General features: G+C 47.2%; 1 protein-coding gene across 1 annotated transcript in view; it reads left to right on the top strand.

The window, feature by feature from the left end:
* Positions 1 to 16,875, top strand: part of LOC122804591 (heat shock protein HSP 90-alpha) — a 171,165-nt gene that overhangs the window by 3,415 nt on the left and 150,875 nt on the right. The window contains exons 2-4 of the mRNA XM_044074551.1: positions 861 to 1,022; positions 1,101 to 1,467; positions 3,387 to 3,520. Coding sequence (XP_043930486.1) covers positions 861 to 1,022; positions 1,101 to 1,467; positions 3,387 to 3,520 — 663 coding nt within the window. The remainder of the gene's footprint in view (positions 1 to 860; positions 1,023 to 1,100; positions 1,468 to 3,386; positions 3,521 to 16,875) is intronic.

Raw genomic sequence — 16,875 nt, 5'->3', positions numbered from 1 at the left:
ACATAGTAAATCTGTCTTGTAGACTCCTGAAGAGACATCTGCGACTTTCTGTTGAAGCTGTTAATGATCATTGGTCCTCTTTGTGTACACTATTAAAACCCCTTAAATACCAGAACTAGGCCCCAGCGTTTTCACCAGAAGATAGGTCAATACATGGCATCTTCTCCACCTCTGGGAGATTCCGCTACAAATTACATAGCTTTTTGGAGTGGTGTTCTTGGCTTTAAAAAGGATTGGCCTCCACCCCCTCCCCCATTTTAAGTACTTGGCAACTGAGCCACTGTTTGTCCCTCAAGCTTACTAGTGGCTAGGATGTGTAGGAGTCCTAAAGCTTTGGAAAGCTGTGTGGGTCTGATCTTGTATATTGCCATATCTAAGGTTATTGCAGCAGTGATGCCAAAATGTCTACTGTTGTAAGCTTACTTGCAGAATTCTAACTTAGTCCTTTCTCTAAGAAGCTAATAGGAAGTAGTTTTCTAAGGTAAATGAGGAGACTAGGCTGATTATGCCAGCTGACTCCATATGAAGACTGAAGCTGGAATTGACTTCAGCTGCTGTTGTCCCTTCTCTTTTGGATCTGTTTCAGAATTTAAATCCTTTCTAGCCCCCCCCCCCCCCCCCAAGTGTTTTGATGCATCTGCTTGTACTGGTGTATTAGCTTTGGTCAGATGGTGGCTGCCCTTTGGCTTTGTGTAAAAGGGTGTTGAGGTTAATTGTGATTATTGTATATTTTTAAAAACCTGGCATACCTATTTTTGTGAAAATAAGAGCCTCTCACTGCACAGTGCTTGTACATTGCTTTTGGGGCTTGTGTGTACCTAAACAAAACATTAAGCCACTTTATTTTTCCTCTCTCCTAGATGCCAGAGGAAGTGCAGACTGTTCAGGAGCAGGCAATGGAGGAAGATGTGGAAACATTTGCCTTTCAGGCTGAAATTGCTCAGTTGATGTCTTTGATCATAAACACTTTTTATTCCAACAAAGAGATCTTTTTAAGAGAAATTATTTCAAATTCATCTGATGTAAGTATTCTGTATGGTAGTGCTACATGTTACTTTTAATGTTGGAACTTTATTTCAGTGGTTATTTTTCTTTTGTAGGCTTTAGACAAAATAAGATATGAAAGCCTGACTGATCCCAGCAAACTCGATTCTGGGAAAGAGCTGAAGATTGACATCATTCCCAATAAACATGATCGTACCTTGACCATTGTGGACACTGGTATTGGCATGACAAAAGCAGACCTGATAAACAATTTGGGTACCATTGCCAAGTCTGGAACAAAGGCTTTCATGGAAGCTCTACAGGCTGGTGCAGATATCTCTATGATTGGTCAGTTTGGTGTTGGATTCTATTCTGCTTATCTGGTAGCTGAGAAAGTGACTGTGATCACCAAACACAATGATGATGAGCAGTATGCTTGGGAGTCTTCTGCAGGAGGTTCATTCACTGTCCGGCTTGATGCAAGTAAGTGTAGCTGTGTACATCTGTACTTAGTTCTGACAGTCCTGCTTCATGCTATAATTTATTGTTTGGAGTACAAAGTTATTTATCTTTGCAGGATTAATTTTTTTAAACCAGTTGCGTAACTGGTATTCAAGAAGTTAACTGCCACAGCTTATTTCTTTTGAAAATCAATTTCCTTGATTTTATAGTTCTTAATCTGATTACGTTTTAACTACATTTCTGTATTCAGTGCCCATATCCATAAGCAGGAGACACCCTCACTTTTCTGGACAGGTGAGTATATTTCATATGTCTTCAATAGTCCATCTTTTGAATACTGTGCCACAGCATAAGCAACATTGGTGTAAAGCTCCAGTTCTGTAAGCAGGCAAACACTTTTGCATATTGTGCAGTGATGTGGAGGAATGCAATTCTATGAAAGAAACATTGCAAAGAAGTGTGTGTTTCATTTTGTTTCAACTTTAGTTGACTGCCTTCCCTGAAATTCACTTCTGAACATTTTTCTTGTGTATTCCAGCAAGCCAATTTGTTAATGAATTTTGCTGGTGCAGTGGTTGGTGTTGCCACCTTACAGCAAGAAGTTTTCTCCAGTTTGATTTTTGTATGGGGAGGGTGCCTGCCGTGTGGAGTCTGCATGTCCTGGTGGTCATGTGGGTTTCCTCCTGATGCTCTAGCTTCCTCTTTCATTCCAAAGACGTGCATATACAGTAGGTGGATTAGACACCCTAAACTGGCTGTAGGTGCAAGTGAGAGGTACGGATGAACTAGCGTGGCAGGACTAGCCACCAGGTGGTGTAAACTTTGGCTTGAGATGATTGTAACTGAAGTGATTCCCCGTGACCCCATGTGCAAAATGGGGGGGGGTTGAGGATGGATGGATTTGCTTCCTCCACATTTTCTCATTCAGTGATGTTTGTCTAGGTTGATTTTCTCCTGTTAATGGCTTTTTGGCAGCCTTTGTGTTGGCATTTGTTCCTTAATGGCAAAGAACATGGCAGAATTTTTAAATCTGACATTTCTATTTCCAGAAAATGTTTCCAAAGTACTTCTCCATACCCCTGACATTTGTCTACCTATGAACATTTTCAGATTATCTGCCTGGATATAAAAATACCTATGCAAACACTTCCACGCAAAAAGTGTGTATATGTATAATATAATATGGGCACAACTTTGTGTGTATGTATAAAATATGGGCTGTGTGTGTGTGTGTGTGTATGTGTGTAATATGTGTGTGTGTGTGTGTGTGTGTATGTGTGTAATATGTGTGTGTGTGTGTGTATGTGTGTAATATGTGTGTGTGTGTGTGTGTGTGTGTGTAATATGTGTGTGTGTGTATGTATATGTGTAATATGTGTGTGTGTGTGTATGTGTGTATATATGTGTATGTATGTGTGTGTGTGTGTGTATGTGTGTAATATGTGTGTGTGTGTATGTATATATGTATATATATATATATATATATATATATATATATATATATATATATATATATATATATATATATATATATATGTGTGTGTGTATAGGCACAAATATATGTGTGTGTATGTATAGGCACAACTCATGGGGGAGGGGGGAATATGGGGGAGGGGGGAATAGGGTGGTGACTTGGGTGAGATGAGATTACAGCAGTTTCAGCGGAAGGTCGTCTTCATGGCCTCCCCTCCAAAGCAGGCTGCACATGGTGGGGGTCATTGCATCTTGAGGGGTGGGAGTAGTTTGATGCCATTTGCACTGGCGACTGTAGTTTGCCTTATAGCAAGTTTAATGATTCCATTGTGGCTCTCTTGGTTACAGTATTGAAATAGGGTACTTTGTATCCAAAGGTCTGTAAGATGGTGCTGCAGTTGTGATAGTACTTCACCGATTATAAAAGAGCAGTTGAGTTAATAACGTTTTTCTTGTTTTCTTTATAGGTGAACCACTAGGCAGAGGTACAAAAGTTATCCTCCACCTGAAAGAAGACCAAACTGAGTATATTGAAGAAAGGAGAGTTAAGGAGATTGTAAAGAAGCACTCACAGTTTATTGGTTATCCAATAACTCTTTATGTGAGTATTGTCTGTAAGTTGGCAGAAATGTGACTGGACACAAATGTTTTGTGCTGAGCTTCTAGGACGACTCTAAATTGGTATGGTAGATCTGGTGTGACCTACACCCAGACCATACTTTGTTTTACTTGGGACACTGGCTGTCTTCACCTATAGAGGACTTGGGGGCAAGGGAGTAAATCTAGGACTAGAAATAGTTGTCCCATGGTGCATCAGCAGTGCAGACAAATGCATACTAAGAGGCAACAAACCAGATGCGGATGGTGTACAAGTTAACTTTGGTTTTGACAGCAATTGAGCCTACTGGTCAAGGCTTATAGTTGCCTTGGCTTATATGGATTATTTTTTATTTCCAGTTTGACTGGATATGGGTCCATTTTCAGCGGTGGCTGGCAAGTTTAAGTAAAACGGCCAGCTTCCAAAGCTTCAGCAGGGCACCTTCCATTCACCCAAACTAAAGTCTGCTTTGGCTGAGCTGTAATTCTGATAAGTCAGATGTTATGTGATCCTATCTCGCCTACATTCTGTACTGATGGGCTCTGAGCCGATCCCTCGGCTCCGACTCGGCACGCTTATGCTATAGAGCGAGGCCTCTTATTGGCTGAGCTATCTTTATCCCAGGATGCACCACCACTAATCCCCCAGATCTCGTTTGCCGCTTACAAAGCTTAGACGTGGTCTCAACTTGGCTGGGCTAAGTACTATTTATTTAGGCTTTTTCCTGTCAGAAATTTGCTTGATTTAAACCCAAAAGCTGTTTTAACAGCTATTGTTATATTGTTGTAAGAGTGTGCATTGGTAGTTTTGGTAGAGGATTTCGTGTTTTTTCCTGTCGGGGAAGGTTTCCCGTTTAACTTAGAGGGGCCTTCCCCTGTTTCTACTACCTTGGGTTTTTGTGTGTGGGTCAAGTACCCGTTTTAAGTTAGAGGGTCTTGACCCTCTCTCTCTCTCTTCTGTAGAAATTGTTTCTTTACTGTATTTAAAAAAAATATATATATATTTATTTATAAAGTTTAAAATATTAAAAGTAGGGATATTTTACTTGCTGTGACCCTTCTTTTGATTGTAGACAACTGTGTTTGACTTTTTGGCTATGTCTAAAGAACACAAACCCTCTGCATTTAAGAAATGCACGAGGTGTGGTTTCAGAATGTCCATAACGGACGACCACTCCTCGTGCGTCTACTGCTTAGGCGCCAAGCACCTACAAAAATCGTGTAGTGTCACGCCTTTTCATCAAGAGTCATCCAGGAGAGGAAGAATAAATTAATCCTGAAAGGGTTAATCAAGCCATCCTTCGAGGAGGCTTTATCTTCCTCTCCTTCTAAAAAGAAGAAAGCGTCTGCTCCGACCAGTCAGTCAGAACCGACTGCAAAAAAATCTAAGCAAACTTCTCCATCGGCTCCACGGACTTTGGAGCCGAGGGCGGAACGGTCTGCCTCGATGCCTCCAGCCTCGACCCCTCTGGTTTCAGAGCCGAGGACTGGAGCATCGTGAGGCGGGTCACCCTCATCGGCTCCACTGATATTGGAGCTGATGAGGGTTACCGGCTCAGACTCTTCCCCTTCGGAGCCGAAGTCCTTATCGGCACAGAGGGAAATTACCTTGAGATCTCCCTCGGAGCCGATAGTGGTAGAGTCCATTCGGAGCTGGTCCCCGAGCCCTTTGGAGCCGATGGAGAAATCTGTTCGGGCCTGATCGGTATCCTCAAGATCATCCAATATGTCTGATTCGGACATTGACAGGGTGCTCCTTAAACTCTTCCAGTCTCCGGTGTTCCAAAAGCTAGTTTTGGCTCCAGCCCATTCAGCTTCGGAGCTGATGGTCCACTCCCCTACTGTGGTTCCTCCTCAAACAGCTTAGGCACCGTTGGAGCCGGCACTGATGGAACCGGTGGAGGTTTTAGTGTCGGGCCCGACCCTTGCTCCAACTCTGGCTCTTGGGTCTGAGTTTAGTACACTGACTTCTTCCTTTGGCCCTGGGGGGAGGCTTCGGGATTGATGCTTTCGGTCCCAGGTCTCCCTCTTGGTGCGTTGGCGGCGGGAGTGCCGTCCACTGTCATGGCCACGGAGGTGGGAACCTCCCAGGATTCTGGTGGTCCCGCCTTCAGGGCTATGAGGAGTGCATTAGCCAAATCTTCCTTGGCTACCTCCACGGTTTCCCCAGCGCCTTCCCTGCATACGGAGACTGGGTCTTCTTTTCTTGATCCTGTCAACCAGGCCCCGCGGGCCTCAGGTTACCCCCGCTGGGGTTTCTCCACCTCCTGGAGGTCCTTCTGAAGCTTCTTCGGAAGAACCCCCCATGCAAGAGGAAGCACATTGACTCCCTTGATGAGTCTCTGACATCAGACACTGATCTCGATAATGCAGAGGGGTCCCCTAAGTCGTCCTCGGATGATGTCTCCTTTGCAGACATCCTCTAAGCCCTAAAACAACGAGGCGGCTGGCAGTCCAAACCTCCCTCTGATGAGTCGGTGTTCCTGAAGGCCTTCGGGGCTCAGCCCTCCGCCTCCTGGGTGTCTCCGCCCTTCGATGAGCTCTTGGATTTCATCTGTCGAAGGGCGTGGGAACACCCAGACTCTGTGGAACCGGTGCCTGCTCATCCGAATAAGTTCCTCTCTGCACCCCCTGAAAAAGAATTTCTAACTAAAGGTGTGGCTGTAGATGCTTTGGTGGTGGCATCTGCTACCCAGCAAGACGTAGCAGAGGCTTCGAACGTCCGTCCATTCTCCTAATAAGGAGTCTAGGAGCATGGATCGGTACGGAGAGCGCACCCTCAGTTCAGCGGTCTTTACATTGAGGTCCTTCAACTACCTTATGCACTTTACCAGATTTCAGAGGGATCTGATTAAAGAGTTGTCAGATACCCTCAATGTCGTCCATCTCGAACTCGTCCATGAGGCTCATTTCTTATGCGGCCGAAGGGGCGAGTAGAGCGGCGGGTACAGGCATTGCTCTACGGAGACGAGCCTGGCTCCGCCTGTGTCATTTCACGGAGGCCTTCAAGTCTTCCTTTGCCGACGCCCCCTTTGATGGGTCCTCCCTGTTTGGACCCAAGGTAAAAGACACACTAACCCGCTGTGAACAGGAGGGTAAGACTCTTGACTGCTGTAGGGGCACGATTTTCCACTCCCTTTCGGCCTTATCCCAAGGCTAAGAGGAGGGAAGATGTGGTTCCGTAGATCTCAGAAGCCTTACCCCTTTCAGCAGGAGGATTCCCCTTCCAGAGGCAGAGGGGGAAATTCTTCCGGAAGACGCCGTCCCAGAGGTGGCAGAGGCCCTCGCAACACTGGAGACCGCGAGTCCTTTCGTGGCTCTTCAGCCTTTCATAGTCCCTGAGGGATTGCCCGGCTGTGCTGCTCCGGAGCCAGTCGGGGGTCGTTTCTCGAAGCACCTAAAAGCCTGGGAAGGTATCACTCAGGACCGATGGGTGCTTCGAATTATCGCCGGAGGTTACTCCATCCCATTCTCTTCCCCCCCCCCCCTTTCAGTCCAAAAAAATCCCGGACCCGCCACCCAGTCAGCGGGATACTGCAGCCTCAGAAGTTTTAAAGCTGCTGCAAAAAGGAGTCATCCAACCGATCCCCGCAGACCAGATCGGATTAGGGACTTACTCAAGATTCTTTTTGGTGCCAAAAAAGACAGGGGACTTGAGGCCCATTTTGGACCTCAGCATCCTAAACCATTCAGTCAAAGTCCAAGTTCCGGATGGTCACCCTACAAACCATTCTCCCATTGCTGGAGAAGGGTGTTTGGATGTGCTCCATAGATCTCAAGGACGCTTATTACCATATCATGGTACATCAAGCGTCCAGGAGACATCTGCGCTTCAGCCTAGGAGGCAGTTATTTTCAGTTCCGCGCGCTGCCCTTTGGTCTCACCACAGCCCCCAGGGTGTTCACCAAGTGCTTGGCAGTCGTGACTGCTCACCTGAGAAGTCTAGGATTCCAGGTGTTTCTGTATCTAGACTACTGGCTCCTAACTGCCACCTCCAAGCATCTACTACTGCGGAGCCTACAAGCCACTGTATCACTGGGCAACTCCCTTGGAATCACCTTCAATTGGCCAAAGTCTGTGTTGCTGCCATCTCAACGAATAAGATTCATAGGGGTAGAGAGACTCAAACCAAATGCAGGTCTATCTACCTACAGACAGAATTCAAACCATACAGACTCAAGTTCGAGCCTTACTTCCCAGGTCCAAAGCCCCAGCCAGAATGGTCCTGCAGCTATTGGGATCTATGTCCGCCACGGTTCTTCTGGTCCCCTTAGCAAGATTGCACATGAGAATTCTCCAGTGGCTTCTTTCAACTCAGTGGTCCTTTCAGGAACTCCCTCTCAGTCACCTCATAAGGATCACGGAAACATGCAAACGGGACCTTCGCTGGTGGCTAGTGCCCTCCAATTTGGATCAGGGACGACCCTTTGTTCCACCTCCTCCTGCAGCCACTTTGACCATGGATGCCTCCCAGATGGGGTGGGGGGGGCATTCCCTGGGCAGGTCAGTCCAAGGCAAATGGCACCCAGAAGAGACCCTACTTCATATCAACATCCTAGAAATGAGAGCGGTGCTTCTGTCCCTCTAAGCCCTTCACTATTACCTCCCTCGGGGCGTAATTGCCGTTCACTCAGACAACATGTCAGTTGTCTGGTACCTGAACAAACAGGGAGGGACCAGGTCCTATCCTCTTTGCAGAGAAGCCATGAGAGTTTGGGAATGGGCAGTCTCGACCAAACGCTTCCTAGTGGCTACTCGCATACCGGGCAAGTCCAATGTGATAGTCGACAGATTGAGCAGAACCATCCTCTCTCCTCATGAATGGTCACTGAATATGACAGTTGCAAGTCAGATTTTCAGCAAATGGAGTTCGGTGTTGCGACCTCTTCGCGACTCCTCTGAATGCAAAGTGCAAAGAATTCTTCTCCCTAACACCCGGCTCCGGGGAAGAGCCCCATGGACGCACTAGTCCATCCTTGGCCCACCGGCTTGCTTTATGCCTTCCCTCCAGTTCCTCTCCTTTCCAAGGTGATTAAAAAGGCATCTCTCTTGGGGAGCAAAATGATCGTAATTGCTCCTTACTGGCCTCGTCAAGTGTGGTTCCCCTATCTTCGGAAACATGCTCTGGAAGGTCCATGGCTCCTGGATCAGGTCCCAGACCTACTGGTTCATCAGTCAGGACTATTCCACCAGTCCCTACACACCTTAAAATGGACGGCTTGGCTCCTCCTCTTCCGACGATAGTCAGGAGTCGTACATTGGATCCAGATGTTGTGCACATATTATCTTCGGCCCATAAGTCTGCTACAAAGAAACTGTATTCTAGCAATTGGAAAAGATTTGCTATTTGGGCTCAACTCCGGGGTCTGGACCCCATTTCTGTTCCCGTGGCAGAAGTACTAAAATTTTTGACTTCTCTTTTCAATCAAGGCTCTTCAGTTTCTACCATCAAGGTACAATTGGCAGCAATTTCTAATTTCACGAATCCATAGACCCACCTTTAATGAGCAACAGATTGTGCAAGACCTTGAAAGGGGCTGCTCTATGAAGACCTCCGATTTCTCATCCTGCACCTCCATGGGATCTCGATATAGTGTTACATGCCTTGACTTCTTTCCCCTTTGAACCGGCAGTTACATGTGATCTAAAGTTTCTATCATGGAAAACAGCATTTTTGGTGGCCATTACTTCTGCCAGAAGAGTTTCAGAGATTCAAGCTTTGTCAGTAAAACCCCCGTACTTGGTTTTTCACAGAGTATCCCTCAGGCCAAATCCTTCCTTTGTCCCTAAAGTTTGTTCTAGTTTCTGCTTACAACAATCGTTAGAGCTTCCAGTTTTTTCCCAAAATACTCTAACAAAAGCGGAATTCATATTCCACACACTAGATGTCCACAGACAATTACGTTTCTATTTAGACAGGACCAAACAAGGAAAACAGATCAGTTGTTTGTATCCTTTGCAGACAATAAATTGGGCAAAGCTGTCACAAAGGTCACTATTGCCAAATGGATCAGGGACTGTATTACTCGAGCTTATTTTTATTCTAACAGAGCTTATCACCTCTGTCAAAGCTCATTCTACAAGGGCTATGGCTACTTCGATAGCATTTCATTCTAAGCTTGCCATTGGTGACATTTGTGCTGCGGCTACATGGTCTTCCCCGCACACTTTTATTTCCCACTACAAATTGGATGTGGCATCTAGAGGACTTGCTTCATTTGGTTCCACAGTGCTCAGGAGTGTTTTCCAATGAGCCACCCGGGATTTAGGTGCTAGGGACGCTGTCCCATCAGTACAGAATGTAGGCGAGATAGGATCACATAACATCTTTTAGTTATGTACTCAATAACTTTAGATGTTTGGGATCCATCTCGCCTACATTCCTAATAACCCACCCTCCATCCCCCTTCCTTGGAGATCAGAGGATATCAGAAGGTCCGAATCCTGTTTCATCTTGAAACATCTAACAATGCTCTACAAACAAGTTGTGCATGTGGGCATGAATGCGGACAAACAAGATCTGGAGGATTAGTGGTTGTGCATCCTGGGATAAAGATAGCTCAGCCAATAAGGCCTCGCTTGATAGCATAAGCGTGCCGAGTCGGAGCCGAGGGATCGGCTCCGAGCCCATTAGTACAGAATGTAGGCGAGATGGATCCCAAACATCTAAAGTTATGGTGAGTACATAACTAAGTTTTCAGCCCCCCCCCCCCCCCCCCAAAAAAAGTTCCTTAGTCTATATATTTTTTCTTTGGCTTACCCAGCAATTGCCTCTTGGCCAGTTGCGAACAACATTCTGGTAAAAGGCTAATTTGCCAAGATTTTAACTTGAGTGGATAGTTTGAAGTTTCTGTTCCATCACCCTTTCTGAATTCTATTTCTGCCATACCTTTCCCTGACTGAAAGTATGTGTGCTGACCCCCCCTCCACCCCCCCCCGTGTGGAGGGCTACTGTTGGTGTGCAACTTCATTTGGTGCATAGACAAATTTTCTGAAGTGATCAGATTTGAGTTCTTTGGGTAAGGAGGTGGTTTGGTCCTTTATTGCCATCAAATACTTGGTAAATTGATCTGATGAATTGCTAAGATTTTTCAGCTCCTTTGTTTTCCTTTACATACAATAAAAATGTTTTGGGAGAATTTAAACAATCAGAGAAAGCACATGGACTCCATGGAGTCTGTCACCGAAGACAGATTTTGATGAGGGGGAAGGATCCCTCTGTCACCCTCTGAGGCATCATTTGGCTATTTTCCTTGAAATCCTGAAACTGGTGACTGGCAGCCCTCTAATCCGACCCCTGAGGAATCTGTTCCTGCAGGCTTTTCGCACCCGGCCCCCTACCTCTGGTTACTCCACCTGCCGAACTTGTCAAGTTCATCTTGCCTGGAAAGGCCCCTGATACTTTTAAAGCTATTCCCCAGAGGCCAGATAAGATCTTGTCCCCTCCTGCTTCAGATCCCCATTGGTCTAGAGGTCTTCTGTAGATGCTTTGGTGGCGGCAGAAGACTAAAGCCGGACTGTCCATCCACTTAACAGTCTCTGGCCCTGGACAGACTAAGGAAGCGCACTTTTACTTCAGTGAACTTTGCTATCAGGTCCCCAAATTATATGGCATATTTTACCAGGTTTCAAAGGGGTTTGGTTTCTGAGCTCTCAAACTTGGATGCAGTGTCTGAGGTCTGTGACAGTGGCCTCTCAGCTGGCCACCACTGAATCTATATCCAACTCCTTTGTGATATCTCTCACATCAGGAGCAGCTATAGTGGTGGGTTCAGCTGTGGTCTTGAGATGACACGCTTGGATGCACTTGTGCAGGTTCGCAGAACCTTTTGTTTTCCTTTCTTAATGCCCCATTGAGCCCTCCTTGTTTGGGCCCAAGTTAAAAGCACACTGGCCAGATGAACAAGATTAAGACCCTTTCTGCCATAGGTGTCCATTCTTCCCCTCAATGTGCTTTCTCCTGAAACCAAAAGAGTGGGAAGATGTGGCTCAAATCTCAGGGTCCTTTCTGTGATGCAGGCAGGGTTCTCCCCCAGAGGCAGAGGGGGAAACTCACAGGGAAGACTCTCATTTTGGGTTGGGGGGGGGGCTGTGTAACCAGGGTTCCAGGGATTCTTTCCCTGGTCAATCCTACCAGCACTCCTGAAGAGCGGCCCAACTCCTTTCTTCTGGGGGATGTTTCTCCTTGTAGCCTTCTGCCTGGCTAACCACCACCGATTCTTGGGTACAAAGGATCATAAGAGGTTACCATATCCCCTTCGATCTTTGTCCTGTCCCTTCATAAAATCTTCCAGACGTTCCACCCAGTCAAAGGGAAGCAGCAGCATTAGAGAGAAGCTGCTGAGTTGTCCAAATAGTCCTTCCAGACCAGATAGGATCCATATTCTACTCAAGAATATTTTTGGTGCCAAAGAAAACCAGGGACTGGAGACCAATTTTGGATCTCTGTGTATTGAACAAGTTTGAGAGTACAAAGTTCCGGATGGTCACTACAGTCTATCTGCTCTTGGAAAGACTATTGGATGTGCTCTATAGGTCCTAAAGATGCGTACTACCACAAAGATATACAAGTAATCAAGAAGATTTCTGTGGGAGCCAGTCACTGTCAGTTCAGAGTACTGTCCTTTGGACTCTCTACAGCCCCCAGAGTGTTTACAGAGTGCATGGCAGTTGTCATCAGCTCACTTGCGACTTACAAGGATTCCAGGTGTTTCAATACCTAGATGACTGGCTCATCTCTGCCCCCCACAAGACCTCTACTGGAAAACGCCCTGGCATACTCCTTGTTTCTCAAAGGCTAGGCATAACCATAAACTGGCAGAAATCCCATCTCCGTCAACAGAATTCATAGGGGTTATCTTTGACACACAGAAATGCAGAGCTGCTATTCCAGAGCGCAAAATTTTAAGGATAAAGCAACGAATTCCAATCCTTTCAAAGGAAAAATCTACGGCTCACTCTGTTCTACAGCTGTTGGGTTCCATGGCAGCCTCCTCCACCATTGTTTCTTGGCCAGGTTTTCACATGAGGCTTCTACAATGGCTACTGCTCACCCAATGGTACCCTTTTCCACATTGTCTTTCAGCCATGATTTGAGTAACCCACAGGTGCAAACGGGATTTAAAAATTGGATGAGACTCAATCTCTAGTCTCGCCCCCCCCCCCCCCCCAGCAACCCAAGGCCGCAGTGACCACGGATGCCTCCCTGATGGGGTGGGAGGGGCTATGACACAGTTCAAGGTGCTTGGTCCCAACTGGATGCCCATCTCCATATAAATGTTCTAGAGCTGAGGGCAGTGCTTCTGGCATTGCAAGCATTCCATCCCCTGCTGCTGTCTGGGATAATTGCGATTCAGAGCCCGGCAGTTGAAGAGCAAGGTAATCCTTGTAGCACCATATTGGCTCCATTCTTTTGGCCTCTCCTACTAGATAGACCATGGGTTCTCCATCTAATCCCAGAGTAGATCTCACGCCCACAGAACCTGATTCATCCCAACCTGAACAGCCTGAAGCTAACTGCTTGGCTACTCAAATTCCCTTGATTGCCAGGCAGAATGATCTTTACTAGTACGTGATATTCACATTGCTTCTCAAGTCTTCCACTAGAATTACTTATCTGAGCAAGTGGAAAAGATTTACCTGCTGGCTGAAAGATAAAACAAATAGACCTCTTTTTCAGCACCAGTGTCAAAGACGAGACTATCTGGCTGACCTGTTTCAATCAGGTCTGTCTGCCTCTACCATTAGTTCATTTGGCCGCAATTTCTAATTTTCGTGAGGGTGTTCAAGATTCCTTTCATGTCTCCTATATTGTGCAAGACCTTCATAAAAGGTGTGAATCATCTGAAGCTACCTTTTAGAGAACCTATTCAACCATGGGATTTATCACTGGTGTTCTACAAGCTCTGACAATGGCACCTTTTGAACCAGCCTCTTCTTGCGACCAAGTATTTTGTCATGGAAAACCTTGTTTGGTCTTTATATCTTCTGCCCAACGTATTTCTGAACTTCAAGCTTTTATGTATCAAGACTCTCTACTTTTTTCCATAGAGAGTCTGAGAACGAATCCATTTTTGCCTAAAGTGATCTGAAATGTCCATTAATCAAGCCATTGAATTGCCAGATGTTAAGTTGTCTATCTCGCCTTCATTCTTGCTGGATGGGTTCGGAGCCGACCTCGGCTCCGACTCGGCCACTCTAAAGCTCGAGAGTTGGTTCCACCGGCTCGAGGCTCCCCTTATATCCCACAATGCTAGGCGATAGTTACCTCAGATCTCGTTTGCCGCTACAGCTTCGAGGTTGGTTATTCTACCGGTTCCTGGTGAGTTTTAGCTTTTTCTATAAAAAGTTACTCTTTTTACCCCTTTTTTTAGTTTAATTAATCTTAAATTAGTGTAGTTCATTGAACTCTATCCCCGAACCTAATTTTTTCCCGTTTCTTCTTAAAAGAACTTTTAGTTCTTCCCTTGGGCCTTAGGCCTTCCCTAGGGAGTGTTTGTGTAGTGTACTACTGTTTTATTGTACCTTTATTTTAGTATTTTTTTCTAAAAGTTTGTAATTTTGACAGGGTATAACTGGTGTGTTTGAGTGTGTGTTTGTGTTCACCAGTTAGGCTATGTCTAAAGAAGCAAAGGTCTCCGGATTCAAGAAGTGTGATGCGTGCTGTCAGAAAATGTCTCTGACAGACGCTCACACTTCTTGTGTCTATTGTCTGGGGCCTTTGCACCTGCAGGACTCCTGTGCTGTCTGCCATGGCTTCAGCCCCAGGGTCCTGCAGGAAAGAAAAAACAAGCTTATATTGAGAGGCTTGTTGAAGCCTGAGGATTCCCTGTCTGTCTCAACAGGGAAGCCCTCCAAGGCATCGAGGTCTTCGGCTCCGGCTTCTGAGCCGAGACCTCAGGTTGTTCAACCTTTGCCTTTATCGGCTCCGGCTGGAGCCGATAAGACTCAGTCCACAGTTTCTGTGGCTTCCTCGGCTCCGGCCGGAGCCGAGGTTATCGAGGTACCCGTGTCGGCTCCGACAAGATCCTCTGAGCCGACAACCAGAAAGAGGTCTAGGTCACCTCTTGGCTCCGTTCATTCGGCTCCAGGATCTCCCCTGCTGTCTGAACGGAGCCAAAGATCTCATTCCTCTAGGTCATCGAGGCTGTCCGATCATGACCTTCAGAGGGTGGTGAGTCGACTACTCAAGTCTGAGGCACTAGCCCAGATGCTTCAGAGCCCGACTCATCAGTCGGTGCCTGCCCCGGTCCATCAACTCTTTCCTCCTTCGACTCTCTTGAGTTCGGAGCCGGGTCGTCGGAGCAGAGACTGTGGTCACCTCGGGCCGAGACAATTGTCTTCGGCTCCGTCGGCTCCGTTTTCTTCCATGGAGGAATCTCGGCGCCGGACTTCCCTCGTCGGCTCCGAGGGTGAGTGGCATCGGACCCTTGTCCGACCCCCCTCTCCCTCTCGGTGCTTGGCGTTAGGAGTTCGGCTCCGACATCGACCTCGGAGCCATCACTGTCGGTGCCGAGGGGGTCCTTAGCTCCTCGGGCGGGGACCTCTGGCTCTGCCTGACAGGGGTGCTTTCGAGGTCATGCGGAGTGTGTTAGAGCCTGGCTCTACTCCACAGTCGGCTCCGTCAGCCCCTCCCTCTATGGTGCCTCAGGGTAAGTCGACTCACTCCCTCATACCGGACCGCAGAGAGCCAACTCCTCAGGAGCTCCCTTTGGGGATTTCATCCTCTTCAGAGGCCTCTCCTGATTTGGCAGAAGAGCCCCCTCGGAAGAGGAAGTGCAAGAGGAAACACATTGACTCACCTGAGTCTATCACGTCGGACACAGATCTGGATGATTGAGGGTTCCCCCCGTTCCCCTTCTGAAGATGTCTCATTTGCAGACATTCTGGAGATCCTTAAACAGAGGGGAAATTGGCCAGCCCTCAACCCTTCGGAGGACGAATCTGTGTATCTTGAGGCGTTTGGCTCTCGTCCTTCCACCTCCTGGGTGTCCCCCTTGACCCCCTCATGCAGGTGGTTGCTAAAGAGGCATGGACGGCTCCTGATTCAGTGGACCCCACTCCCAGGAGACCCTCCAAATTCATCACAGCTCCATCAGACAAGGAATTTTTATCAAAAGGAGTCTCTGTGGATGCTATGGTGGTAGCTGCCGCCACAAAGAAGGAACTGGCTGATCCTTCAGTGCCTGTCCATCCACCTAACAAGGAATCTAGGTCCATGGATAGGTGCGGAAGCGGATGTTCTCCTCAGCGACATTTACTATGCGTTCGCTGAATTACCTGTGCCATTTCACTCGTCTTCAAAGGGACTTGATCAAAGCGAGTGAAATGCTGAAGGACCCTACAGCTACGGGGTTCCAAGAGAAAATGAACACGCAGCTAGCTATCCTTAATTCTATTTCCAACTCCTCCATGCGCCTGCTCCTCTCTTATGCGGCCGATGGAGCGAGCAGAGCCGCAGGAACAGGGGTAGCCTTACGTAGGCACGCCTGGATGCGGCTATGCAATTTTGCGGAACCTTTCAAGACGTCTTTCACGAACTCCCCTTTTGATGGATCATCTCTGTTTGGTCCACAAGTGAAAGAAACCCTGACTAGGTGCGAGACTGATGGCAAGACCCTTTCTGCCGTCGGAGTCCGTTTTTCTACTCCTTCTAGGCCTTACCCCAAAGGCCAGAAGGGGGGAAAGATGTGGTTCCGGGGGGGAAAGATGTGGTTCCGCAAACAATCTCAAGGGACTTCGCCTGACGCACAGAGTCGGTTCCCCGCCAGAGGCAGAGGGGAACAACAATGGTAGACGCCGCCCTAGAGGCAGAGGGTCCGCAGAACCAGGGCAATCGAGCGTCCTCCGATAAGCCCTTTCAGCATCCCTGAGGTGTTGCCCGCCTGCCCATCTTCTGAGGTAGTCTGGGGAAGATTGTCACTGTACCCACAAGACTGGCTATCCTTGACACAAGACAAATGGGTACAGTCCATCATTTCGAAGGTTATTCTATTCCCTTTCTTCGTTTCCAAATCAGTCAAAAATCCCTTCCAGATGTTCCACCCGCTCAAAGGGATATAGCAGCTGTGGAAATTTCAAAACTGCTTGCAAAAAGAGCTATTCAGCCAGTGCCAGCAGACCAACTAGGATCCGGAATCTACTCAAGGTTCTTTTTAGTTCCAAAGAAAACAGGGGACTGGAGACCAATTTTGGATCTCAGTATCTTGAACAGATCGGTCAAGAAAACAAGATTTCGGATGGTCACGCTGCAATCCATTCTTCCCCTGTTGGGAAAAGGAAACTGGATGTGCTCTATAGACCTTCAGGACGCGTACTATCATATAAAAATGAACAGACGCTCCAGAAGATTCCTCCGCT

Source organism: Protopterus annectens, chromosome 6.part0 (genome assembly GCF_019279795.1).
Source record: "Protopterus annectens isolate FY-2018-M chromosome 6.part0, PAN1.0, whole genome shotgun sequence".
NCBI classification, from domain to species: domain Eukaryota; kingdom Metazoa; phylum Chordata; order Ceratodontiformes; family Protopteridae; genus Protopterus; species Protopterus annectens.
Note: the sequence above shows the minus strand (reverse complement) of the source record. Positions and strands in the feature narration are given on the sequence as shown.